Below are 27,994 nucleotides of genomic sequence, written 5' to 3' on the forward strand. Positions count from 1 at the left end.
CCAGTCCGGGTTTTGCAGGCCTCCGTGCGGCTCAGTAAAATGGCTGTATCTAACCAAGCCTCGTGTTGCTTGGGTTCGCTCCCTGCCTCTGCCCGGGCTTACTAACAACTCCCACAACAATTTCTCCTTTTCCACGCATTGTATGGAGCCTCCATCAGCTCTTTAACCCCAATTCACGGAACCGGAACCGACGGGGGTGGCAGCCGGATTCTGTCCGGTTCGCGGGGCGGGGATGAATCGGCACCGGGATAAATGGTTGTAAACAATTCTTCCCCCTTCGATGCTAGCTTGTAATTGTGACTGACTCGCCGAGGAGAGGGAGAGAGGTGGGGTGGGGGGGTAAATATCATGGCCGCTCAGGTCGCTAGCGCCGCCACTCTCAACACAAGCCCGCCTTCCGAGCTCAAAAAAGCGGATCGAGAACCCAAAGAGGATTCGGGACCAGGGGAGAAGCAGTCGGAGAAAAAGCAGCCCGGCTTGGACGGCGAATCGCCGGGACGAGGGGATCTGCAGGACGGCGCCGACGGTGGAAATGCAGGAGGAGGAGGGGAACCTGAGATGAAGAACGGGAATGGGAACCCGCCCAGGGCTAACAATAATAGCCAGAATGACAGTGTTGGACCAGAGGGAAATAACCACCCGGGCATGGTGCATCACCACAACCCCGCGTTTCCTCCCCCGTCGTACGGATACAGTCAGCACTACAGTCGGGCCCCTTTTCATCAACATGGCGGACAACAAAGCCCTGGCATGGCCGCTGCTCAGCAAAGCAACATTATGGACTCTTACCAAGCGAATTCCAACGAGCACGGCTTTTCCAACCACCAGTTTAACAATTACAGCCCGTTCCCGAACAGGACGCCGTACCCGGGCCAGGCCTACGCTATGAACTCCCCTCGTAGTACTCAGGCGCCGCCAGCCGGGGGGCAGCCAGCTAAGCAGCAAGCACCAGCGGGAGGACCCGCAGCCATGGCCGGATCTTACAATAACCAGAGATATAACATCGGGAACCCCCAGCCGACATCGACGCCGACCCTCAATAAACTGCTGACGTCTCCTAGCTCCACACGGGCGTATACAAACTACCCGTCTAGCGACTACGGCAGCCAGGAGGGCGCTAGCAAGGCAGCAGCAGACATGGGCGCTAGCGGCCAGTATGGAGGCAGCAATCCGGCTTGGCAACAAAGAAGCCATCACTCGTCGCCTATGAGCCCTGGAAGCGCTGGACAGCCACTAGCTAGAACACAGGTAAAAAAAAAAATCACATTTAAACCCTAACGTGATGCGTTTCCCCCCAACGGCTCCTTCCCTCCTCCTAACTAGTTCACAACGTAGTAGGCCAGCCATTGTCTCATACACTACTTCGCTAAGACTCTAAAATGGCTGCCTCCCGTGTGTGTTTTCACTCATAGCAGCCAGAAAAACACTCGTTTTCAGCTCGTTTTTTGAAGCTATAGGCGGACACAAGAGCGAGGTTTTGATGTCGATGCGACGTTGAGGACTTTGACGAAGCTGCGAAGGCCCGACTTTGTGAACAAGCCAGAATCCACACCGAGGGACAACGGTTCGTTTTAACCCCGCTAGCATTGCTAGCTAAATGTTTCTAACAAGGCGTTAGCGTTTTTCTTTGTTTATATTAGTTGAGCACGCTCTGGTGGTTTGTCCCTTCATTTCGGTCAGTAGGTGTACTTGTCATATTTCTTGGCGCAAAGCTATAATTTGCTGGCAATGACGGAAGGAATGCGTTACGCTTCACAATCGACCCCGCTGTTAGATAAGTCGCATCTCTAAAAAAATAAATTAAAAAAAGCCACATCCTCAAATATCCTGCAATATGTCACTAAAATGACGTAATTATTGCAATGCATACGAACGATTATGTGAGTTTGGTTTCGAGTGCTTGTTGCTGGTAAACGAGATCGGGCCGGTGGCTGCAAGGCTGCAAGTGCAAGATTGCAGCGTGCAACGGGGATTTGAATTGTGGAGGTAAAAAATCGTGCTGTCAAAGCCAGGAGATAGTTGGTCTTGGGTTGACATGCTAGCTCCGATCTGATTGGCTCCTAGGCCGCAGCTCATGGCCATTTATAATTACATGTGATGCGGAGCAACAGTTGCTGATAAGAGCGGCGTTAACTCATCACAGGGTCACTGGAGGTATTCTAGCTTCGACATGCTTTCTGCAAACACCACATCCTATTGCATCTTATGATGCTTTACATTACAATGACCCTCTGCATGGCTTAATGCAGGATCATGCAGCAGCTCCTCTCCTACAGTTAATGTGTAAAAGCAAATCAGCCATTATGGTAGTTGCAGGCCACAAAGTTATGGCCAACTAGACCACCTTTAATTGAGCCCCTGCACATAATTTACACAATAAACACAGATCTCACAAAATGGGTATTAAAAATGGGCAGCATGTATTATTTTAGTGATTGAGCAATTTATCGTTTGGTTTGTCTGATTTAATGAATTAATCAGATCAAAAATACTTTATAGCCTAATTGTGTATTTTAGGGAAATTGTTTAAATACTCAATATTTTTCTGCATTACGTAATCTTAATACTTATTTTTAAATAGTAAATGCACATCATTAACAATGAAATTGCACTTTTAACATGTGTGCATTAATAGAAAAAAACTCAGCTGTTAGCCGCCACACTGATCACGGCACCCATACACACCACTGCTCTCCATCCATCCATTTTCTACCGCTTGTCCCTTTGGGGTCGCGGGGGGCGCTGGAGCTTATGTGCGCTATATTTCTGCGGCTGTGCAAAAACACATTTAAAGTTCTGGGCACTCCATGCGGTTTGGATTTTATACATCTTAAATGATCAGTTGAAGCAACAAAGTTTAAATCAATTGACTGAATTAATATAATCGACTAATCATTGCTGGCGTATGTAACTAAATCAGTGATGGTATGGTTTGTTTTGGACCGCCTAACAAGTTACATTGAGGAACATCACATGGTAAAGTTGTACAATTTAACATGTCCGAAAAAGAGTTGGGAGAAGAAGCGCTTATTTGATATTACTCCTTTTCCATATCTTAATACCGATGATTCATTACCATAATATCTTTCACATGTTCATTCTTAAAATATTTTCTTTGCTTACGTTTTGTCATTTAAAGTTTTTGCACTTTCTGTGTTTGTCGCCATTTTCTAATTGAAGTAAAAATGGTAGAGAATGTGTAGCAATGGATAGATTAATTATATCTACTCGCTCAGCGTGAAACGTAGGCCTGTATGATATGGCCTAAAAAGAATATCTCAGACTTTTTCACAAACAATTCAGTTTATGATTCTTTACGTTTTTTTCCTACTTTTTATAAAAAGCAAAGTATACAAATGACCGGGATAAATCCTAACAAGTTTTGCTTTTATTTGATCAAAACTATTTGTTTGAAATGACGCTGTAAATGTTGCATCTTACTTTTAGCAACATTCTTATTTGTATAATGTTGTCTTTTTGAACCAGCTATAAATTGTAGTTTTTATGCAATCATTTTCAAAGAACTCAAGTAATAGCTTCCTCTGGGAGGCAATCATTCTGCTTGGATTAAAAAAACTCCTGTAAACAAAAATGTTGCATAGTACGTTGCATGCAAATACACAATAATCTCCAACATTGACATTAATAAAGTGCAAACTTTACTAAAACGAGCGTTTTGCAGCTGCACATGCGTGTATGAGCTGTCCGTTTTGGATATGCAGATCAACTGCTTTAATGATCGATCTGTGCATTGTTCTATTTTCTCATCATACATGGTACCTTGTGTAACTGATTCCATCACAGTAAGTTGATTTTTAGGGATACCGTATTTTCCGCACTATAAGGCGCACCGGATTATTAGCCGCACCTTCTATGAATTACATATTTCATAATTTTGTCCACCAATAAGCCGCCCCGGACTAAAAGCCGCGCCTACGCTGCGCTAAAGTGAATGTCAAAAAAACGCTGCGCTAAAGTGAATGTCAAAAAAACAGTCAGATAGTTCAGTCAAACTTTAATAATATATTGAAAACCAGCGTTCTAACAACTCTGTCCCAAAATGTACGCAAATGTGCAATCACAAACATAGTAAAATTCAAAATGGTGTAGAGCAATAAATAGCAACATAATGTTGCTCGAACGTTAATGTCACAACACACAAAATAAACATAGCGCTCACCTTCTGAAGTTATTCTTCATTCGTAAATCCTTCGAATTCTTCGTCTTCGGTGTCCGAATTGAAAAGTTGCGCAAGCGTGGGATCCAAAAATGGCCGGCTCTGCCTCGTCGAAGTCATCGGATTCAGTGTCGCTGTTGTTGTGCAGCAGTTCTGTGAATCCTGCCTTCCGGAAAGCTCGGACCACAGTTGTGACCGAAACTATCTGCCCAGGCATTTACGATCCACTGGCAGATGTTGGCGTATGTCGACCGGCGCTATCTGCCCGTCTTAGTGAAGGTGTGTTCGCCTTCGGAGCTGTGTGAAAAAAGCCACCCGGCCTCTTCGCGTAAACTTCCCTTAACCACTCGCTCATCTTTTCTTCATCCATCCATCCCTTCGAGTTAGCTTTTATGATGACGCCGGCTGGAAAGGTCTCTTTTGGCAAGGTCTTCCTTTTGAATATCACCATGGGAGGAAGTTTCTGGCCATTAGCATGGCAAGCTAGAACCACAGTGAAGGACGACTTCTCATTCCCTGTGGTGCGAATATTCACCGTACGTGCTCCCGTTCCACAGGAATATCAGTTGCTGTGAAATACGGTAGTAATCCGTGTGCGGATGGAGAGATTGCGTCTTTTTATGAACCGGATCCTTGTCCTTTGTAGGAGCCATTTTGTGGTCTTTACAGATGTAAACAGGAAATGAAACGTACGGTGATATCCGCGCGTTTTTTCTTCTTCTTCCGGGGGCGGGTGGTTGCTTAAAGCGCTTCCTGTTCTATGGGGGCGGGTGCTTTCCTTGGCGGTTGCTTGCGTAGAAGAAGAAGCGCTTCCTGTTCTACCGGGAAAAAAGATGGCGGCTGTTTACCGAAGTTGCGAGATCGAAACTTTATGAAAATTAATCGTAATAAAGCGCACCGGGTTATAAGGCGCACTGTTAGCTTTTGAGAAAATTTGTGGTTTTTAGGTGCGCCTTATAGTGCGGAAAATACGGTAGTTGTTTTGTGGTCTTAGTGCTTCATAAAGAGTTGCATTTCCCTACTCGGCTTGATGCTGTTTCACATGCTGAAATAAGTTTGTTGTGCTGCTGTCTTTTTTTAAAGAAACTTTGCAGCGTGCAGTCACTTGTTCCACGTCTGTTGCCGCACATCTAAATCATTTTGGAACAATTGTTTACGGTGGCAAAGAGGTTAGTGCGTCTGCCTCACAATATGTAGGTCCTGGGTTCAATCCCGGGCTCGGGATCTTTCTGTGTGGAGTTTGCATGTTCTCCCTGTGACTGCGTGTGTTCTCTCCGGGTACTCCGGCTTCCTCCCACCTCCAAAGACATGCACCTGGGGATAGGTTGATTGGCAACACTAAATTGGCCCTAGTGTGTGAATGTGAGTGTGAATGTTGTCTGTCTATCTGTGTTGGCCCTGCGATGAGGTGGCGACTTGTCCAGGGTATACCCCGCCTTCCGCCCGATTATAGCTGAGATAGGCTCCAGCGCCCCCGCGACCCCGAAGGGAATAAGCGGTAGAAATGGATGGATGGATGTTTTTCTTTGGCACAAACGTCTCGCTCTTGTTAGCATTGGCTTTAGCTATGTTTTGCTACGCTTGTGAATCTCTGCTAAGGAAGTTAGGGGGCGTGCGAGGCCTACAGAAGCTAATGGGGGCAAAAAGTATGCCGGAGCAAGAGGAGAAAAACATTGATATTTTAAATTATCTGCAACATAACACTAAAATGTATCGATTAAATCGATATATCACCAAGGCCTAGTTAAACACAATCATTATTTATATTAGGGCTTGCAACAATTATTCTTTAAGAAAATAGCTTTGACATATTTTCTGTTGCTCCAATTAATTGTTTAATAAGTGTATATGATACAAATGTATAAAATCGGGACCCAAAATGTAAATGTGTGGACATAGATTCCGTACAGCTGCTGCAATAGATCACACACGAGAGCAGTGGTGTGTGGGTGCCATGATCTACGTGGCAGCGAACACAGTTTGTAAAATAATAAATGTAGTAAAAAATGTAGAACTCTCTAACTATTTTCCCTAATTTATATATTGAGGCTATAATGTGTATTATACTGATTACATACCTGCCAACTACTCCGGTTTTCCCGTAATTAGTACGGTTTTCATCAACCTATTCCGGGTTACGGTTGCAGTGATAAAAAATACGTTTTTTCATTAATTAAATTTTTTTATTTTTTTTTAAGTTTTATTCACGAAATCGCGTAACAACAATGACAATCGACACTGCTTCCCGTAACTTCCTATCGAGCCATTCCGAATGCCATGCGCGAGGCTATTTATAGCACCGCTGCCAAGCACGAGGCCATTGTTTCCAAACGAGCGAACGATCATGGAATCAGCCGGAGAAAAATCGCATACGAGTCTTAAACCGAAAAGAAAACTGCAGTCATTCCGTGAAGAATATTCAAAAGCCTATCCGGGAATAATTATCCGTTCCAAAAAGGGTGAAAACTACGCGAATTGCACCTTGTGCAGACAAGATTTTTCGATCGGACTCGGAGGAATTAGCGATGTAAAAGACCACGTTGGGACAAAAAAACACAAGTCTAATGCCGTTGCTAGCGATGCAAGTGGAAAACTTTCAACGTTTTTCGTCGCCCAAACAGATTCTTTGGATGTGATAAATGCCGAAGTTTTATTTACGGAGGCAATAATTGAGCAAACAAAAAGGTAATGACACCAATGTTATCTATTGGAATTGTTTAGTACTGTTATACTGTTAAAAGTGTTTATACTATTTATGCTTTCAAGTCCAAGTTGAAGAAATCTTGTTAAATGTTGACAGCATAACTACCAAAATACAGAAGTATGTCCTTAATATTTTTGCAGTGCTATTTCTGTTGAAAAGTTAAAATGATTACACTAGAGATGTGATGTGCCAATTTTCAAGTGTCTGATGGCTTAAATTAATTTTCATTAATTTTTCATATTTTGAATTCTTTTGAAAGGCTTACAAAAAAACTACATTTGAATTGTAATTCCATGCTATTGACAGGACTGTTAATTTTAATGAAGTTAGCTTACCATGTTTACAGTATGATAATTGTGATAGAAATGTGAATTTTAGGCACAGAATATTTTTTTACAATTGAACAAGGTAGTAGGATTATACAATCTTGGACAGAAAGTTAATAATGACACCAATTTTTTTTTTAATGGAATTGTTTAGTACCGTATTTTCCGCACCATAAGGCGCCCTGGGTTATAAGCCGCGCCTTCAATGAACGGCATATTTCAAAACTTTGTCCACCTATAAGCCGCCCGGTGTTGTAAGCCGCATCTAACTGCGCTAAAGGAATGTCAAAAAAACAGTCAGATAGGTCAGTCAAACTTTAATAATGTATTAAAAACCAGCGTTCTAACAACTCTGTTCACTCCCAAAATTGTACGCAAATGTGCAATCACAAACATACGTATATCAACATGGACAGAGCTGCGTGAAAAAAGCCACCCGGCCTCTTCGCGTAAACTTAAACTTACCTTAACCACTCGCTCATCTTTTCTTCATCCATCCCTTCGAGTTAGCTTTTATGATGACGCCGGCTGGAAAGGTCTCTTTTGGCAAGGTCTTCCTTTTGAATATCACCATGGGTGGAAGTTTCTGGCCATTAGCATGGCAAGCTAGAACCACAGTGAAGGATGACTTCTCATTCCCTGTGGTGCGAATATTCACCGTACGTGCTCCCGTTGTATCCACAGTGCGGTTCACAGGAATATCAGTTGCTGTGAAATAGTAATCCGTGTGCGGATGGAGAGATTGCGTCTTTTCATGAACCGGATACCTGTCGCTTAGTAGGAGCCATTTTGTGGTCTTTACAGATGTAAACACACAAAGGAAATGAAACGTACGGTGATATCCGCGCGCTTTTTCTTCTTCTACGCGGGCGGGTGGTTGCTTACAGTAGAAGAAGAAGCGCTTCCTGTTCTATGGGGGCGGGTGCTTACCTTGGCGGTTGCTTGCGTAGAAGAAGAAGCGCTTCCTGTTCTACCGGGAAAAAAGATGGCGGCTGTTTACCGAAGTTGCGAGACCGAAACTTTATGAAAATGAATCTTAATATTTATCCATATATAAAGCGCACCGGGTTATAAGGCGCACTGTCAGCTTTTGAGAAAATTTGTGGTTTTTAGGTGCGCCTTATAGTGCGGAAAATACAGTACTGTTTTACCATTTGTTTACTGTAAAAGTTGTTTGTACTGTTTATACTTTCAATTAACAAATTGAAGTCTTGTGAAAGGTTGACAGGATAACTGGCATTAACTGTCAAAATAATTTCAAACTATTGAAGTTAGCTTACAGAATAAACATGTCAATCAACCCATATGATTTTTGCTGTAATATTTTTGTTTTGAAAAGTCACTGTGACTGATAGAAAAGTGATGGTTTTAGCAACATTTTAACCTGTCTGAATGCTAATAATCATTTTGCGTCGGGGGGCGAAGGAACCCCCCACCAGGACTTTGTCCTGGACCTACCGGGGCCTGCGGCCCCTGGACCCTGGCTACTAGGTTTTTCTGATTTCAAAAGTTGGCAGGTATGTGATTACTCCATTAATCGAACAAACTAATCAATAGTTTACTGGATTTCTCAGATAATCAATAGCTGCAGCCCTAATTTATAGTAAGTAACACATTTTCGGGCCAATAGTCGTAAGTGAAATTGCTTATTGGATGATCGCCAGAGCACACTAATGTGCTGCAGCACAGTGGTTGGAAATCAGTCAGGTTCAAGATTCAAGAAGCTTTAATGTCAATTCCACCCTTTTTCTCACACATATTTGATCATTTGGAACCAGGGAAAATATAGCGTAAGATAAGTAATACTTGTTGATTGGACAAAATGACCAGATATACAGTATGTAACAGTAGTAAAATTGAATAAATATCCCAGATAGCAAAAACATACATACCAATATCAATTATTGCCCCTGATGCAAATATACGTAGCAATAAGGATTAATGTGTATCTTGGTGCAAATTTGACACAAAAGAAGCAACACTGTTGAGTAAATAAAGGCACCAGATAGTGCAGATATAGAAACACCAGACAAATATCCCAGATATTAGCAAATATACATAACAGAATGTTGAAAACAGGATAACCACGGTGCAAATAAACTGTACAAAACAGAAATAACACTGATAATGCTATAGTGTAATTATAACATAACAGAGATAATACTGGACATTCAAGATCCCAGCTGCACCAGAGCGGAAGGCAGCGTACACCCTGAACAAGTCGCCACCTCATTGCAGGGCCAACACAGGTAGACAACTCATTTAAAAAAAATCACAACTAAAGTAGATCAAATCTATTAAGTAAAAACATAACACAGTAAATATTAAACTTCTGAGTAGAAAAATAATGATTTCTCTTTTTCAGTTCAGGACAGTGACATCACAATGATGTGTCTGTGCATGTTTGCCATGCAGTCAGTTTGTTGTATTTTCATCAAACACTCTTCTATACTGCAAAGTATTTTTCCAGCTTTGTCCCATCCACACTAAAAAGCCAAACTGAGTTCACACTTTTGATTTTTGCAATGATGCCATTGCATCGTTAATTCCAATATGTGGCGAGAGTGAATTGTGTGTTTAAGGGGTCCTATTATTCAAAACAAATATTCTTACCTACTTGTACCTGTTTTGTGTATTTTGGGATCCCCATAAGTTTCGAAAATTTGAAATCAAACCATGGAGGCATGCAGCGATATTTATAAAACAATCTTGCATTCTTCCAAACTTGCTCGGAATGAGCGTTTTGGAATTTGTTACTTCAGGGACATATCTTGCCATAGTTACGCCAGCGGATATCTCCATATATCAGGCCTACTCAACTGGCGACCCACGGAACACATCCGGTCCGCCAAAGTTCTTCATTTGGTCCGCTGAACACCCAAATAAGCTTGATGAAACCAGTATTTCCTTGGGTTGCTCATGTATGCAGTACTCCCGCCGCCCCACAGGTGGCTACAGAAAGGCATATGTGTTACAATGGGGTGAGTGGAGATTACTCATTCAAACCAAAAATATCACTATGGACTCAGAAAAAAGAAAAATGGATCACGAAAATCAGACTGTTAACAGCGACTCGACAACAAAATATGGCTTTATTGACAATGCAGTGGGAAAGGTGCTGTGTTCACTTTGCAATGAAGTAAACACAGTCTTGAAGGAATATAACCTGTGGAGGCACTTTTTGACGAAACATGAAAAATATCAATGAGACCGTGCATGTCAAGCCTCTTGAAACTGTTGCCCTCTATGTTGTTGAACAGCACTGCCATATATGGTCGAATTTTACACAAAGTGCTTTGCATGAGTCCGCCCTTTTTATTCAGTTGTAGTCAATAAGTTCCTTATTTTTCCTTGTCCTCTTGTTGTGGGGCAGACTGGCTTGTACATGCACTTTCATGCTAAAATTCTCTACTGTTGCCATTCCTCATTAAAAGTAGTGCATAGTTCTAATTTTTTATCTGTCAGTAAACTCGATATGGAAACTATAACATGGTTGGTGGGGTGGAGACGCAACCAAAAGGGGGCTTGGCCTCGAGGAAGGCTTCGGCACGTAGATAAAACCGCCCACAAAACGACACATTCTAAAGAGATAGAGAGCGGCTTATAAAATAACCTGCTAAATTTTGACCAAAGAACCACAATTACATGTTATGTAGACCACAAGGAAGTGTTTTAAATCTAGGGGAAAAATCATAATATGACCCACTAAGGTTATCGCTTAGTACGCCACTCCTTGCATCTGGTGCTTAATAAGTTTGCTAAATAATAATATGTTCTGTGTGTTGGGCAGCACGGTGGAAGAGGGGTTAGTGCATCTGCCTCACAATACGAAGGTCCTGAGTAGTCTTGGGTTCAATCCCGGGCTCGGGATCTTTCTGTGTGGAGTTTACATGTTCTCCCCGTGACTGCGTGGATTCCCTCCGGGTACTCCAGCTTCCTCCCACCTCCAAAGACATGCACCTGGGGATAAGTTGATTGGCAACACTAAAAATTGGCCCTAGTGTGTGAATGTGAGTGTGAATGTTGTCTGTCTATCTGTGTTGGCCCTGCGATTAGATGGCGACTTGTCCAGGGTGTACCCCGCCTTCCGCCCGATTGTAGCTGAGATAGGCTCCAGCGACCCCAAAGGGAATAAGCGGTAGAAAATGGATGGATGTTCTGTGTTTTTACAACACACATTTCCTGGGCTTCTTAACACATTATTCCCATCTCACTTTAAGTTTTCTTGATGCAGTTTTCATTATAAATGCTTTTGCCTTGCTATAAATGCAAGGCAAGGTTTGTCCTCTTGTTTTTGAAGATGTGCGCATGTCGCTGCTGTGTCTGGCATGCCACAAAAGTTTGACTCCAAGGAACCCCTGCCTCACTTCCCCATTTCCTCCACCCAAGCCAATCAGAAAGCAGTCCACCATTTCTCACACCACCAAGGGTTACCCTCTGTCTTATGCAGATTAGCCATGTGCTGTTCTTATGTACCGTATTTCAATTAATTTTCCGTGCATCTGCAAAATGTCATGCTATTTGCAAATAGCTTGTACAGCTGATGTTTTTTTTCTCCTCTCGCACATTCAGGGATTATTTTAAATGGAGGTAAGGTGAGGCATTCAAAGCAAATAATTACATTAAAGAGGAGTCATAAATATTGGACTATGAATGAGTTCGCGTTCATTCCCCGTTCACTCCCAGTCTGTTTTGAAAGTACTTCCTTAATTTGTGGCGTCATTCATGCACAGCTAAACTGCCTTCTCCAGGAAGAAAAAAATACTTGGACATGACTCAAAACAGGAGCACAGCTGGTATATGTTTGTAATTGGGCGGACTGCCCTCCATTTGAAAGGGGATATATTTAGCACTGTTGACTCATGAAATGATGGCGACATAGGTCAAAAAACCTAGTGAGTAATTTTAAAAGCCAATTTTTCGTGTTAAACCTCGACCTGAAATTGGTATATCATCAGTGAAAAAGAAGTATCTGATTGAGGTATGTTCTGATCAAGGTTTTATACTGCCATTTACCATACCGATCATCCATGAGTAAGCTTGGCCGATACCGATACCAATCACTTGTATTAACTGTATAATCTATTTATGGTGACTGCTACTTTATATCAACACAATATTTGAGCTCGTCCTGTGTTCTCTTACTCTGTGTGTAATATGTTCAGCCTCGTCCTCCAGTGATAATGTTACATGATAATGATACTTATGATGCAAAGAATTGCAGATTTGCTATAATGGATTATGGAGATGATTATTATTATTCAAGAGGAGCAGCTCCACATTGTGTATGGTGACACATAATTGGCTGCTTTTCAACCGAGGGACTACAAATATATACAGTGTCAGCGAGAGGCAAACGGCGTTTGTGATCTGTGATAAAATGTATTAATTGGGAATGGCGATCACATTCTTTTTTACCAAAATAGGCACACCCCTAATTGGATTATATCAGCTGTTTGAGTCATTTCACTTGTTTAAGCCTTTTTTTAACATTCTACTCTATAAAATTATATAAGTATGTATTATTTGTGCTGGCATCAGATCAATATCGGTATTTTATCGAAAGTGGAAAAAGTTGTATCGGGACACATTTTTTAAATCTTTTTAATGTTTTGCAGTGCATTTATAACTAAAGTATAATTTGTCTTTCTTGTGCTTATTCATATTTTTGATGTATTGTTGGCATATATTCCTTTTTTTGTAGCCGCCTGGTTCCATGGACCCAATGGGGAAAATGAGAGGGCAACCGTACGGTCCTGGTAGCCCATACAGTCAGCAGTCCCAACAGGGGCCTCCCACAGCGCAGCAGGGTCCTGGATATACTGGCCAGGGGTATGGACCCCCAGGTCCTCAGCGATACCCAGTTGGAATGCAAGGACGAACCCCTGGAGGCATGGGTGCCATGCCCTATGGCCCACAGGTATTGATCTTGTTGAGTTTCTGCCTTCTTCTTTAGTTGTCCTCACCATCTGTCTTGTGTTCTAGATGGGGTCCTATGGATCTGGAGGATACGGTTCACAAGGCCAGGGCCCATATTATGGCCAGCCTGGTCAAGGTCCCCACCCAAGCCAGCATCAAACACCCTACTCTCAGCCCCAAGCAGGGCAACCAAGTGGCCAAACATCTTACCCTGGGCAACCACACCCGCCACCAAGTTCAGCGCCGCACACTCAAGGGGGATCCCCATATCAACAACCTCATATTCCCCCATCTGGTCCACCTCAAGGCCCCCCACAGTCTCAGCCGCCCTATTCCCAAACGTCGGCCTCACAGCCTGGCCAATCCCCGTACCAGCAGCAGGGCCAAAGCGGTCAAACCCCACAGCAGCCCAGTTCCCAGGCTCCCCAAGGACCCCAAGGGCAGGCCAACTACCCGGTATCTGCGCAACCACCACAGCAGACCCCATCGCAACAACAGCAGGCACAGTCCCAGCCACCCCAGCACCAACAGGGCCAGTCTGGAGCGTACCCACAGAATCCTCAGCAGCAGCAGCAAGCACAGCAGTCACCTTATCAGCGCTTTCCTCCTCCACAACAGGTGCTGATCTGATCAGAATCCTATTCATCCACGTCGTTGTACTTTACTGTACAAGCATCTGTACATCTGGCAGTGTACTTGAGCATGTGTTGGCTTTTTTAGGAGCTATCCCAGGACTCTTTTCAGTCCAACGCCCCACCATCTTCGCAGCCAAAAAGTGGTCCAGAGGACAGTCAAGGCCGTCCTTCCAGCCTCCCGGTCAGTCATGTATGCATCAGCTAGAATACAAATTCTTCTTCACAGTATAGTTTTTCTTTTTTTAATCAGAGTTACATTTGAGTTTGTGGTTTAATTGGATTATTGCTGCCGAAGGATCTGTTTATTTTTGCTATCTTTTGATGTACCGGTAGTCAGGTTTAATCCGTTTACATTCGGAATGTACTCGAAGTCTGCTCTCCCTCACATGATTTTAGGACCTGTCAGGATCCATTGACGACCTGCCTACTGGTACCGACGGTGCTCTGAGTCCTGGTGTGAGCACGCCAGGGGTTTCGAGCAGTCAGGGTGAGCAGAGCAACCCGGCCCAGTCACCCTTCTCGCCTCACACATCTCCACACCTGCCGGGTATTCGAGGCCCCTCCCCTTCCCCGACCGGGTCCCCTGCCAGCGCCAGTACACCTCGTGCTGGACCGTTGTCCCCTGCCAACATGCCAGGTAAATGTATTTCTTCACAGAACATTTTTTTTGTACATTCAGAGATATGCTGGTGTTATTGTCTTGCCCTTTAGGTTATGTCTACACAATAACTACATACTACGCGCCAACTGGCCTTTCAATCACATACTCACAATAAATACCCAAGTAATGGTATCAGTCTTGGTCCTGCTAACACGAGGTCAATATGCTTCTTTAGGCAATCAGATGCCTCCGAGGCCATCAAGTGTGCAGTCAGATGGCAGCCTTCACCCCGGAATGAGCCAGTCTCCACTGGCCCCTGACAGAGGTACACCGTAAATGCAATTATCATGTAAGACAGGGGTGTCAAACTCAGTTCTCATGGTTGTAAAACCATATTCAGGAACTCTTGTCTCCTCATATTATATACTTAATAACCCCCTCTATGGGGCGTGGGGGGATTACCCACATATGCGGTTCTCTCCAAGGTTTCTCATAGTCATTCACATCGACGTCCCACTGGGGTGAGTTTTTACTTGCCCTTATGTGGGCTCTGTACAGAGGATGTCGTTGTGGCTTGTGCAGCCCTTTGAGACACTTGTGATTTAGGGCTATATAAATAAACATTGATTGATTGATTGATTGACTTGCCCTGTATTTAGTAACATATTTTTCAAAATGGTGCACACCTTATTTTGAAAATGGATATCAAAGAAGAATACAGGTAAGAGTATGCTCATAGTGTACAGCTAAATAATTGTTTGTAATATCCTGATTAGAGATGGTTATCTCATAGGACTCCTTCTGCTGACCTCGACTGCGGATGTTGTGGATCGGTGGAGGGAATACTTCGAAGACCTCCTCAATCCCACCAACACGTCTTCCTATGAGGAAGCAGTGCCTGGGGAGTCTGTGGTGGGCTCTCCTATTTCTGGGGCTGAGGTTGCTGAGGTAGTTAAAAAGCTCCTTGGTGGCAAGGCCCCGGGGGTAGATGAGATCCGCCCGGAGTTCCTTAAGGCTCTGGATGCTGTGGGGCTGTCTTGGTTGACAAGACTCTGCAGCATCGCGTGGACATCGGGGGCGGTACCACTGGATTGGCAGACCGGGGTGGTGGTTCCTCTCTTTAAGAAGGGGAACCGGAGGGTGTGTTCTAACTATCGTGGGATCACACTCCTCAGCCTTCCCGGTAAGGTCTATTCAGGTGTACTGGAGAGGAGGCTACGCCGGATAGTCGAACCTCGGATTCAGGAGGAACAGTGTGGTTTTCGTCCTGGTCGTGGAACTGTGGACCAGCTCTATACTCTCGGCAGGGTCCTTGAGGGTGCATGGGAGTTTGCCCAACCAGTCTACATGTGTTTTGTAGACTTGGAGAAGGCATTCGACCGTGTCCCTCGGGAAGTCCTGTGGGGAATGCTCAGAGAGTACGGGGTATCAGACTGTCTGATTGTGGCAGTCCGCTCCCTGTATGATCAGTGCCAGAGCTTGGTCCGCATGGCCGGTAGTAAGTCGGACACGTTTCCAGTGAGGGTTGGACTCCGCCAAGGCTGCCCTTTGTCACCGATTCTGTTCATAGCTTTTATGGACATAATTTCTAGGCGCAGTCAAGGTGTTGAGGGGATCTGGTTTGGTGGCTGCAGGATTAGGTCTCTGCTTTTTGCAGATGATGTGGTCCTGATGGCTTCATCTGGCCAGGATCTTCAGCTCTCACTGGATCGGTTCGCAGCTGAGTGTGAAGCGACTGGGATGAGAATCAGCACCTCCGAGTCCATGGTTCTCGCCCGGAAAAGGGTGGAGTGCCATCTCCGGGTTGGGGAGGAGATCTTGCCCCAAGTGGAGGAGTTCAAGTACCTCGGAGTCTTGTTCACGAGTGAGGGAAGAGTGGATCGTGAGATCGACAGGCGGATCGGTGCGGCGTCTTCAGTAATGCGGACGCTGTATCGATCCGTTGTGGTGAAGAAGGAGCTGAGCCGGAAGGCAAAGCTCTCAATTTACCGGTCGATCTATGTTCCCATCCTCACCTATGGTCATGAGCTTTGGGTTATGACCGAAAGGACAAGATCACGGGTACAAGCGGCCGAAATGAGTTTCCTCCGCCGGGTGGCGGGGCTCTCCCTTAGAGATAGGGTGAGAAGCTCTGCCATCCGGGAGGAGCTCAAAGTAAAGCCGCTGCTCCTCCACATCGAGAGGAGCCAGATGAGGTGGTTCGGGCATCTGGTGAGGATGCCACCCAAACGCCTCCCTAGGGAGGTGTTTAGGGCACGTCCGACCGGTAGGAGGCCGCGGGGAAGACCCAGGACACGTTGGGAAGACTATGTCTCCCGGCTGGCCTGGGAACGCCTCGGGGTCCCACGGGAAGAGCTGGACGAAGTGGCTGGGGAGAGGGAAGTCTGGGCTTCCCTGCTTAGGCTGCTGCCCCCGCGACCCGACCTCGGATAAGCGGAAGAAGATGGATGGATGGAGAGATGGTTATCTATCACACTTGAACCGATACGGTACCAATCGCCAATACCTGTGAATCAAGTAAACCAGTATTCAACGGTGCTGATTTTTGGTACCTTTCTGTGCGTTCATGTGGTAATAAATGATCTTTTAACAATATTTGTAATTTAATATTTAGCACTGAGGTGTGCTGTCCAGAATTTATATATTGGTTTCTTACACTTCTGAGTATCATTTGCAAGTATGCATTCATTTCAGTTTGTCCTGTTCCGATATCAATATTTTGCTACCCGTACCAAAATGTATTTCTATACTTTTTAAAATAAGGGTACCACAAAAAAAGTCATATTGGCTTCATTTTAATACAAAATCTTATGATGTATTAAACATATTTCTTAATGCTTTTAAAGAACAATTGTAGAAGGTTAAAATTAAAAAGCATTTAACACATTGGGATTTTCTGATTGCACTCAAAGAACAATAAACAAGTGTATATATTACATATAGCCTGCCATAATCTAGGATTAGGTTAGAATAAAATAGAAATCCTTAGTGGCATTGTAATAAATGCTTCATGATTTATTAGGGATGTCCGATAATGGCTTTTTTGCCGATATCCGATATTCCGATATTGTCCAACTCTTAATTACCGATATCAACCGATACGATACCGATATATACAGTCGTGGAATTAACACATTAGTATGTCTAATTAGAACAACGAGGTATGGTGAAGATAAGGTCCTTTTTAAAAAAATAAAAAAAATAAGATAAATAAATTAAAAACATTTTCTTGAATAAAAAAGAAAGTAAAACAATATAAAAACAGTTACATTTATTATTATTTACATAGAAACTATTAATTAATGAAAATTAGTAAAATTAACTGTTAAAGGTTAGTACTGTTAGTGGACCAGCAGCACGCACAATCATGTGTGCTTACGGACTGTATCCCTTGCAGACTGTATTGATATATATTGATATATAATGTAGGAACCAGAATATTAATAACCGAAAGAAACAACCCTTTTGTGTGAATGAGTGTAAATGGGGGAGGTAGGTTTTTTGGGTTGGTGCACTAATTGTAAGTGTATTTTGTGTTTTTTATGTTGATTTAATAAAATAAAAATAAAATAAAAAACGATACCGATAATAAAAAAAACGATACCGATAATTTGCGATATTACATTTTAAAGCATTTATCGGACATCTCTATGATTTATGGTTGCCACTCTTGGTCTGGCTTTAAGACACAAACTATCATTAGTAAATACTAAAAACAATACTATGGCTAAAAGTACATAGCTAAAATGTAGCAGGTAAAGCACATATTGTTAAAGATTTAACACAAATTGTAGGAATTTGTCACAAAATTCAGTCATTTCATTTGCATTAGTTTATGCTGCATGGACTGTTTAGACTGAGCTAATAATTGGCAACAAGCAAAGTAGCTGTTTACATGTCTACATATCTGAATGGGCACAGCAGGCAGCTAGTTAACTTCATTACCTGTTGATCTGACTGTTTATTTGTTAAGCTAAATTTGAAGCAAATATTGTAATACTTTATTCATACCACCTTTGGCGAGGCATGTTTTAAAGCAGGGCTGCAGCGCGGTGCTTTTGTGTTAAGCGACATCTTTATCGATAGTGTGGAGCCGAAATACCTTCATATTGCGCTTCACACACCCTCTTTATTAACCAGTAGAATTGTTTTTTGCCATTCTTTTTCTCCAAGCTGTTTGTTCTTGTATGCACTCTCAGCATACAAGTGGATGTTTTTTTAAACATATTTTTCTGTCTTTTGGCTTTTTGTTCTTAAGAAATGAGCTATTCGAAAACTCCAGCCCCAGGTTAAGACATTACAAAACGGTTTGTTTGTAGATTGGGAAAACCAAGCTTTTGAACTCTGCGACCTCATTTATTTAAACCGAATGTAACAACTGAGCGCGTGTGCACTTTGCTGAATAAATGACACCATGTGAGATTAAAAAACCCAACATAAATCATGTTGTCGACTAGCCTCTGTATAGTGGAGCATCGATTTTTAAACATAACAAAGTCCAATACTGACATCAGGAATTTCAGCAAAAACAGAAACTTGGCTGATTAAGCCAGGTGATTTTGCTATTCGAGGCCTCTGGTTGGCCAAAACACACTTGCCAGCCAGCAAATATGTTTTTATAAGGACAGAGATCCTTTCAAAATGCTGTTGTATGTGGACATATCTTACCCCCAAAGTCTAAAAGATGTACATATGTCCTCACGCAGCAGGGTGTGTCATTTAAATACATAGTGCACACATTTGGCCTTCAGTGCGAGTGTAATGTAAGCTATTGGTTAATATCTTTTTCTGAACAATACCTCTCTCCGCACAACATTTTAGGGTTTATGCAGAGAAACCCTCAAATGCCACCTTACGGTCCCCCTCAGTCAGCTTCTGCATTGTCGCCTCGCCAGTCTTCAGGTGGACAGATGCATCCTGCGATGGGTCCATATCAACAAAATAACTCCATGGGGGGATATGGACAACAAGGAGGACAATATGGCCCCCAAGGTGTGTATAATTTTGAATGCTTGTAGACATTATTTTTTCCCCCCGACTTGATTTACTACCTTTTTTTTTAAAGTGTTTTAACTGTTTTTAAACCTGTGGGCTCCATCTCTTCCACACACAGGCATAGCATAGCAAGCTATTGCGAGTCGCTCCCTCTAACTCTGTTGCAGCTATTAATAGCTGTCAAGCAGAAAGTCAGCTGACGTAGCAGAGCCTCCTGTCAGTGGAGCTCAGACTGTGACGAAGGCTTGTTGCTCTGGGAACATAGCTTTCACTGCTAGCACATAATCAAAAGAAAAGTGTGCCTTATGTACACAAAGACATTGTTCTCACTTAATTGTCTTAATACACAGATATTAAGTAGTTAGTCACTGGATATATATTGTTATATTTTCTTTAGGTTATCCTCGCCAACCTGGTTATGGCAACATGCCCAATGCCAACTACACAGGAACAGGCATGGGTCAAATGGCAGGTCAAGGTGGGGGACAACCGTATGCTGGCATGCCCCCAGGAAGGATGCCTCAGAATCAAATGGGGCCACGTCCTTATGGCCCTGGCATGAGTCCCAACATGGTCCCAAACATGCCTCCGAACATGGGCAACATACCGCCCCAGGTTGGCTCTGGGATGTGCCCTCCTCCAGGCATGAACAGAAAGGCCCAAGATCCCGCAGCCTTGCAGCACCCCGCCTCTAACTCAATGCACAACAGGTTGGTTTTTGCTCAAGCCTCCTTTTGATTTACTTTATTATGCTGTCAGTGATAGACACTCTGACTTCTGTCCCCCTTTCCAGGATGTCTGGTTATCCCAATATGCCTCCAGGCATGATGGGCTCTGGCCCTCCTTATGGCCCTCCTATTAATAACATGCCCGGAATGATGAACACCCAAGGTGGATCACCTTATTCCATAGGGCCAAACATGGCCAACAACTCTAGTGGTAAATTATGCAAATTGGTTTCACCTGAGTTTAATATTTTGTTTGTGAAGCAAAGTTATATCAAGTATTCCTAATTTAAATGTGCATAGGTATGGCTCCAAGTCCTGAGATGAACAATAAAATGAATAACAAAGTTGATGGGGGAGGAACACCTAAACCTGAGCCCAAATCTAAGGTAGATTTGCTTTTGTGTTGGATTAATTATGTTTTTCTAAAAACAAACACACCTACTAAACATGGGTTTAACTTTTGTCACACAAAACAGAAGTCCAATTCTTCCACCACGACCAGTGAAAAGATAACGCGCCTGTATGAGTTAGGACCAGAGCCTGAGAGGAAGATGTGGGTTGACCGCTATTTGGCTTTCATTGAGGAAAAAGCCATGCCCATGACCAACCTGCCTGCTGTAGGACGCAAACCTCTTGACCTCTTTCGGTTGTATGTGTCAGTGAAGGACATCGGAGGCATGACACAGGTAATTACTTATGTGTTTCTCATTTGAATGTATTCCTTTCTCTTATCTTTTACATTACTTTACATTGTTTTTTGTGTCTCAGGTGAATAAGAACAAAAAATGGCGTGATTTGGCCACAAGTCTGAATGTGGGTACATCTAGCAGTGCTGCCAGTTCTTTGAAAAAGCAGTACATTCAGTGTTTGTACGCCTTTGAGTGTAAGATTGAGCGTGGCGAAGACCCACCTCCCGAGATTTTTTCAGACAACAAGAAGAACCAGACTGCAAAGGTCCAGCCCCCCTCGCCAGGTTAGCGCCACACCCTTTTCTTTCTAATGTGGTCTATATTTCTGTGTCATTAAAATGATTTGTCATATTTATATTTGTCTGCTTCTCTCTACTTTCAAACTGAAGCGTCCCTCTGCTCCACAGCTGGGTCAGGCTCTCTGCAGGGCCCTCAGACTCCCCAGTCAACCAGCAGCTCTATGGCAGAGGGCGGAGACCTAAAGCCTCCAACCCCAGCCTCCACTCCTCATTCCCAGATGCCCCCCATGCCACCTGGCTCCAGGTGACTTTCTCATTAGACTATTGCAGTCAAACTGATCATAAATTGGTGAAACTAATTGTATTGTATTCTGCCATTCCCACTATTACCATTTCAAACACCCTCATTTTCTCCTTCCGTCCTAGAAGTAGTGTTAACCTGCAAGACCCCTTTTCTGAAGGAAGCGATCCTGCCTACCCACGTAAAAACATGACACCCAACTCCGCTTATCAGTCTGGTATGAACACCTCAGACATGCAAGGTCGCATGGGCCCCTACGAACCCAACAAGGATCCCTTCAGTAATATGCGAAAAGGTAAAAAGGCTTGCTAAATAGACGAGAGCTGAATGGATCATAAAATGGTTCCCTAACTAATGGCTCAGTTAATTTGCACTAAACACTTTAATTTTGAATGCATCCTCAGTCGGGGAGCAGTTTCTTCCTGCTAACCAGGGTGGGAACAGCGGGATGGGCGACCAGCAGCAGCAACCGCTACAACAGCAGCAGCAGCCTCCATTCAATCGTGGACCACCCGGAGCCATGGGCACAATGCCAATGGGGCCCAGACAACAGTATCCCTATGGACCAGGCTACGACAGGAGGTCAGAAATTCTGAATTTTAAAGGTCACTAAAGATGGTTGATGAAATCCAGGGGCTAATTCCCTTTGCAAGTCAGAAAAAGATACTGTGTCTGTAATTAATATCTTAATTTCAAGATTTCCGCACGTCATTAAAAAGCATCAAAAGTCAAATGGATTTTGCAAAAATGAATGGTATTAAATTTGATGCCCAGAGGCATTAAAATATAATATAATTGTAGGTCGGGATCTTTAGTAAATCAATTCATGGAACAATAAATGAAAATTAACTCAATAACTTTGCCGTCATCGATACATTGCTATGTCCGTGTGTTTGTCTTTTTGGCTCTGGCATTCAAACTAGATACAAAAGGTCTCACTATGTGCATCGCTCTCAGCACCTGAGCACGTTTATTTGACAGTAGAATTACAAAAACAGAGTAAGCCTCTTGTCATTCATCCCCAGTCTTCGTTTTGGTACGCGCAGGCGGGACCTACTTGCAATTCTTTTCCACTCCTTTTCCTGTGTGTAGTAGTGGTAGCGACACTCACTTTATTGTTGGAGCTGGAACTAATCATTTTAATACAACAGTCACTTTTAATGTGAACATTGTTTCAAAACCATAGAAGAATATCTTGGTGAAGGTGGGCTGTGTTAATGCAGGAAATGATGTCTTAACAAGCTGACCAATCATAGCCCTTTTTCCCCCCTAACTTTATTTCAACAACAATATGACACACAACATTCAAACAATCAGAACATACAAGTAAACCGGTCTTTTTGAATTTTTTCAAAACGTGTGCATAGAAATTACCTTTCTCTATAATTTTCAAACAGTACGGTAATTAAGAAATTTAAACAAAACTACCATAAGAAAAGAGTAAACAAAAAAAACATGATGTTCTGATGTTTTGTGGTGATTATGTTCTTTCCCAGATCTGAGCAAGGAATGGGTCCAGAAAGCAACATAGGATCTGGTGCTCCTCAGCCAAACTCTATAATACCTGCCAATGCCGACGCTGGGATGTATTCGCCAAATCGCTTTCCACCACAGCAACCACGGTCCGTTAACAAAACCTTTTTATACAATATTACGTTGGCAGATACTGGCTACATGGCGTTTTATAGACTGGATGGAAGACCAAATGTAATCAACTGTTGTCTATTTGGTTTTATTTTTAATATGATGATATACAGTATATTGTGTGATAGCATAATCACATACGCTTGAATTTGTATATATTATACATCTTCCCTTGTGGCTCAATAAAGTTTTTCTAAGTTTAAGTCTAAAAAATATAGTGATGGAAAATATTGGTGAAACAAAAAACATAAAAAGTCAGTCCTATTAGTAAATTTAACCAAGTCAAAACTGTATACTATGAATTCATCTTTTGAATAAGAAATATTTTCATGGCCAATCTGGCATTGACAGTGTATCATTTGCAGACATGATTCCTATGGTAATCAGTATCCTGGACAGGGAACGCCCCCTACTGGCTCTCACCCCAATCAGCAGCCTGGAATGTACCCACAGCAACAGCAGGTAAATGTCAAACTGCGCTATGCTAATGAGCAGAGTTTAGTACACTGGATTCTGACCATGTTTTGTTGTTTTTTTTTTTAGAGCTACAAGCGTCCTGTGGAAGGAGGCTACCCTCCTTCAAAACGTCATGAGTCGGAGTACAGTGGGTCTTTCCCGGGTGGACAACCACCGCCACAGCAACAGCAGCAAGGCGGCGTACCTGCACCTTCTCCAGGACAGCAAGAGCCGTACAATCAATACAGCGGCAGTGGACCATATCCAGGCGCTGAACGCCGCCCCCCTGGCCCAGGCAATCAGTATCCATTTCCCTTTGGTCGTGACAGGATGCAGGGAGCAACCGGCCCTAACGCTCAGCCCGCCATGCCCCCTCAGATGATGCAGCCGGGCCCAGAGGGTCCTCAGGGAGGCATGTGGCAGGGACCACGAGACATGAACTATCAGAACTACCATGGTCGTCAGGGTGGCCCTGGGGGCCCGCCTCAGGGACCCGGTTACCCAAGCATGAGCCGCTCTGAAGAGATGATGTCATCAGAACAGCGAATTAATCATGAAAACCAGTGGGGTGGTCAGATGGGACCGCGGCAGCCTCCGTACGGTCCAGCCGGGCCGGGTCAACCGATGCCTCGTTCTGTGCAGGCCAACTACCAGTCCCCGCAAGGCGTGCAGAACCACATTCCACAAGTATCCAGCCCAGCGTCCATGCCCCGCCCGATGGAGAGCAGGACATCCCCAAGTAAATCTCCCTACATGCACGGAGTAATGAAAATGCAAAAGGCCGGCCCTCCTGTGCCTGCATCACATATAGTGCCCTCTTCAGTGCAGTCACCTTTAATAAGGCGGGACATGCCTTTCCCCATGGGTTCCATCGAAGCTAGCCACCCTCTCCTAAAACCACGTCGGAGACTCACCATGAAAGAGATCGGTATGTTTCTTTAACAGCATTTTGAAACTGTCTGTTGGTATTTCAAAAGTAGTTACTGACTTTGCATGTGTTCTCTGTGCTTGTGTGAGTTCTAAATTCTCCCCATGTTAGGTTATGATTGTTGATTATTCTGCTGCTGATAGGTTGCATCTCCCTTTGACCCTGCACTTAACCTAAATAGGAGATGGGGAATCTTGTACTTGGTGGTCATGATAGGTTTTTTTTCTTCCTAACGTAGGAACCCCAGAGGCATGGAGGGTCATGATGTCATTAAAGTCGGGTCTACTGGCTGAGAGTACCTGGGCCTTGGACACAATCAACATTCTCCTTTATGATGACAGCAGTATTTCCACCTTTGATCTCAATACGGTGAGACTTAATTCTATTTTATCGTATTCATCATACTAAGCATGGTGTTAATGTCTATATATTATAATTGATCACATTTATCTTCCCCATTAGTTGCCCGGCCTACTCGAGTTGGTCGTTGAATATTTCCGTCGCTGTCTCATTGAGATCTTTGGCATCTTGCAAGAATATGAGGTGGGGGACCCTGGACAGAGGACACTACTTGACCCTGATGCCTTGAAAAAAGTATCGGATAGCACAGAAGAAGAGGAACTACAACCAGACGATGTAGATGTGGAGGATGAAGACGATATGGATGAGGAGGAACAAGAAATGGATCTGCCAGCTCATATAAAACAGGAAGCTGAGCGTAAGGAGTGTTCCAATGAAGGAGATGAAAAGACTGAAGACGACGATGGAAAGTGCAAGGGTTCTTCATCTGACCAAACGGGCTCATTACCTATTTTATCTGCCCAGGACAGACTTAAACAGGGCAGCAAGTTTGACAAGTTTCCTGTAAAGGTGGTACGAAAGAGAGACCCGTTTATCGCTGCCCAGACCAACAGTCACAGCAAATCTCAAGAGTTTGACAGTGGATTACTTCACTGGAGTGCAGGTGGCGGGGACTCAACAGATCACATTCAGACACACTTTGAGCCCCGCAAAAACTTCTTAGATCGTCGAGAACGAATACCTGTACCCCAAAGTTTGCTGAAAAGACGAGTCAGAGAAGATATCGTTGAATATAATTTGCCAACAGAAGAGGAGAAAAAGATTCAAGATGATGAAGGGTGTAAAGAGACCTCAGGAAAAGCCACAGTCTTCGAAGACAGTCTTACCATGGCTACTGAAGAGGAGAACAAATCTGAGTCAAAAATGGCTGAGAATAACCAGGAGAATAACCGACCTATTCCTTCTGTGGGTAGTGTGCTGACACATCAGGCAAACACCATCCTGGAGGATGAGCCTCACAGTAAAGATGAGGGCCCGCTGGTTTCACTAGCAAACTGGCAAGATTCACTCGCTCGACGCTGCATTTGTATTTCCAACATCGTCCGCAGCCTCTCCTTTGTTCCAGGCAACGACCACGAGATGTCCAAGCATCCAGGCTTACTCCTGCTGCTGGGTCGCCTTATTCTGCTCCACCACCGGCACCCTGAGCGCAAACAGGCCCCGCTCACCTACGAGAAAGACGAGGACACCGAGGAGGGAATGGGCCAGAGGGATGAATGGTGGTGGGACTGCTTGGAGCTCCTGAGGGAAAACACACTGGTCACCTTGGCAAACATCTCAGGCCAATTGGACTTGTCTGTGTACTCTGAGAGCATCTGCTTGCCTCTGTTGGATGGTCTACTCCACTGGGCCGTCTGCCCTTCAGCAGAAGCCCAAGATCCTTTCCCCACTTTGGGTCCACACAGTGCTTTGTCCCCTCAGAGACTGGTCTTGGAGACGCTGAGCAAGCTCAGCATACAAGACAACAACGTGGACCTGATCCTGGCCACCCCACCCTTCAGCCGATTGGAGAAGCTCTATGGGAATCTTGTGCGGCAAATTGGAGAGAGGAAGGTGGCTGTCTGCAGGGAGATGGCTGTGGTTCTACTGGCCAACTTAGCACAGGGTGATACTCTGGCCGCACGGGCAGTTGCCGTTCAGAAGGGCAGTGTAGGCAACCTGTTAGGCTTCCTGGAGGATAGTCTGGCCGCTACTCAGTTTCAGCACAGCCAGAGTTCATTGCTACACCTGCAGGGGATGCACTTCGAGGCTACAAGCCCGGACATGATGAGGCGAGCTGCCCGGGCTTTGCACGCTTTAGCCAAGGTAGAGGAGAACCACTCGGAGTTCACACTACATGAGTCCCGGCTCCTTGACCTTTCAGTGTCCCCCCTCATGAACTCGCTGGTCTCTCATGTTATCTGTGATGTACTCTTTTTGATTGGCCAGTCCTGACAGCTGTAGGGAGCTGTGGCTCCTCACCCCCACTTCCCTGATATCATGGCTTGTGTGCAACGGGGCAAGGAAAGGTTGAACGTGACTCTTATTTATGAAAATCCACAGATTCCATTCTCTGATTCTTGCTCTGAGACTTGTCATCACAGAGCTGTGCTGGATTACAAAAACCGAGAGAAGCCCACAAAGTGACACAAACTCACAAAAGAAATGCCGACTGGATGACAAGAGAGCAGAGCAGAGCAATGCCACAGTGGAGAAACTTTTCTGCACTTGGGGGGAAAGTACTTTTTAATAAAGATAAATAATTAAATAAATAAATAGCTGAAAAACAAAAACTGTAACCAAAGTTGCTGTCTCGTTTACAGTGAGTTTGGGAGAGGCAGTGTGCCCTTGCTCTCCTCTCAGAGGTGGCGTAGACTGACAAAAGTGGCCTACTGGTTCTAGTTGCTGTAGTTGGAGTATCACCAGTCAACCCAACACGCAGCAACATGCTGCCAATAGACACCTTCACCAGGGAGGCCTGTGCAGTGTGCAGTAGATTGTAGGACATTTTCTGTACCGTACTGCTCTTCAGTGACAGCAATCTGTAAACTGCGTTTCTCACAGAAGTGGACGATGAAGCTCTACTTGAGTTTGTTCATCATAGTTTGGTGTTAAAAACAGAAAATGGCTTTCTTCCCCAAAGTATCAAGAACACCCTTACCTCCTTTTATCCCTTGATTGTATGAATACCCCTATGAAAAGAAATCACCTCTTAGGACTGGTTTTCAACTTCAAATACAGCTTTGCTGTGGTGTGTATATATAATGTTGTACATTACACTTCTTCTTGTGTCTGTCTCTGTCTGTGTCACTATTCTCACATATTATTGGTGAGGGATAGAGGCTGACTCGACGTCCTCCACTTCCTGCTGATTAGACCCACTCTGGTCTCTCCACAGCTCAAAGCTTTTATTTCCTGGTACCACGCAAACTAGATGAAGTACACACATCTGACATTTTTTCTTCAATCATGGATTCATCATATTTGTATTTCAGACTATGTAGCTAAGACATGTAAATTCCCCCTTTCCCTTTTTTTGGCTCAATGAATATCATTTATTCAGTATGAAATCTTTATACTATATGTTCCACGTGGTAAGAATAAATGTACATGAAATCTTCCTAAACTGTTTAATGGTGTTTGTCTTATAGGTTAATTGCTTCTTTATAAAAACAAGAATGTTTAATGCAGAATTTAGTTTTTAGTGAAATAACAGCATGCAGGGAGACTATCCCATATTGCCTGTGAATATTCACGTTTATCCAGGTCATTGTTTTCTAAGGGCATTGAATAGATCCTAATTTGACTGTTC

At 43.8% G+C, this 27,994-nt stretch overlaps 1 protein-coding gene across 7 annotated transcripts; it reads left to right on the forward strand.

Annotated features, from left to right (window-relative positions):
* arid1aa (AT-rich interaction domain 1Aa) lies at window positions 1-27,461 on the forward strand. 7 transcript variants are annotated; one of them, XM_061951715.1, is made up of 20 exons: window positions 1-1,248; window positions 12,912-13,127; window positions 13,193-13,744; window positions 13,847-13,951; window positions 14,158-14,398; window positions 14,598-14,687; window positions 19,184-19,354; window positions 19,755-20,067; window positions 20,151-20,296; window positions 20,386-20,471; window positions 20,562-20,771; window positions 20,854-21,058; window positions 21,182-21,317; window positions 21,443-21,609; window positions 21,719-21,896; window positions 22,811-22,936; window positions 23,324-23,420; window positions 23,502-24,342; window positions 24,581-24,711; window positions 24,805-27,461. In XM_061951715.1, the coding sequence occupies exons 1-20, from the start codon at window positions 349-351 to the stop codon at window positions 26,635-26,637; spliced, it is 6,744 nt and encodes a 2,247-aa protein (XP_061807699.1). In that variant the 5' UTR covers window positions 1-348; the 3' UTR covers window positions 26,638-27,461. The 7 variants fall into 7 exon arrangements, with proteins under 7 accessions (XP_061807699.1, XP_061807714.1, XP_061807677.1 ...); XM_061951730.1 differs by having other exon boundaries at window positions 13,847-13,942; XM_061951693.1 differs by having other exon boundaries at window positions 2-1,248; window positions 21,164-21,317.
* Window positions 27,462-27,994: the final 533 nt, after the last annotated feature.

Source organism: Nerophis lumbriciformis, linkage group LG04, assembly GCF_033978685.3.
Source record: "Nerophis lumbriciformis linkage group LG04, RoL_Nlum_v2.1, whole genome shotgun sequence".
NCBI classification, from domain to species: domain Eukaryota; kingdom Metazoa; phylum Chordata; class Actinopteri; order Syngnathiformes; family Syngnathidae; genus Nerophis; species Nerophis lumbriciformis.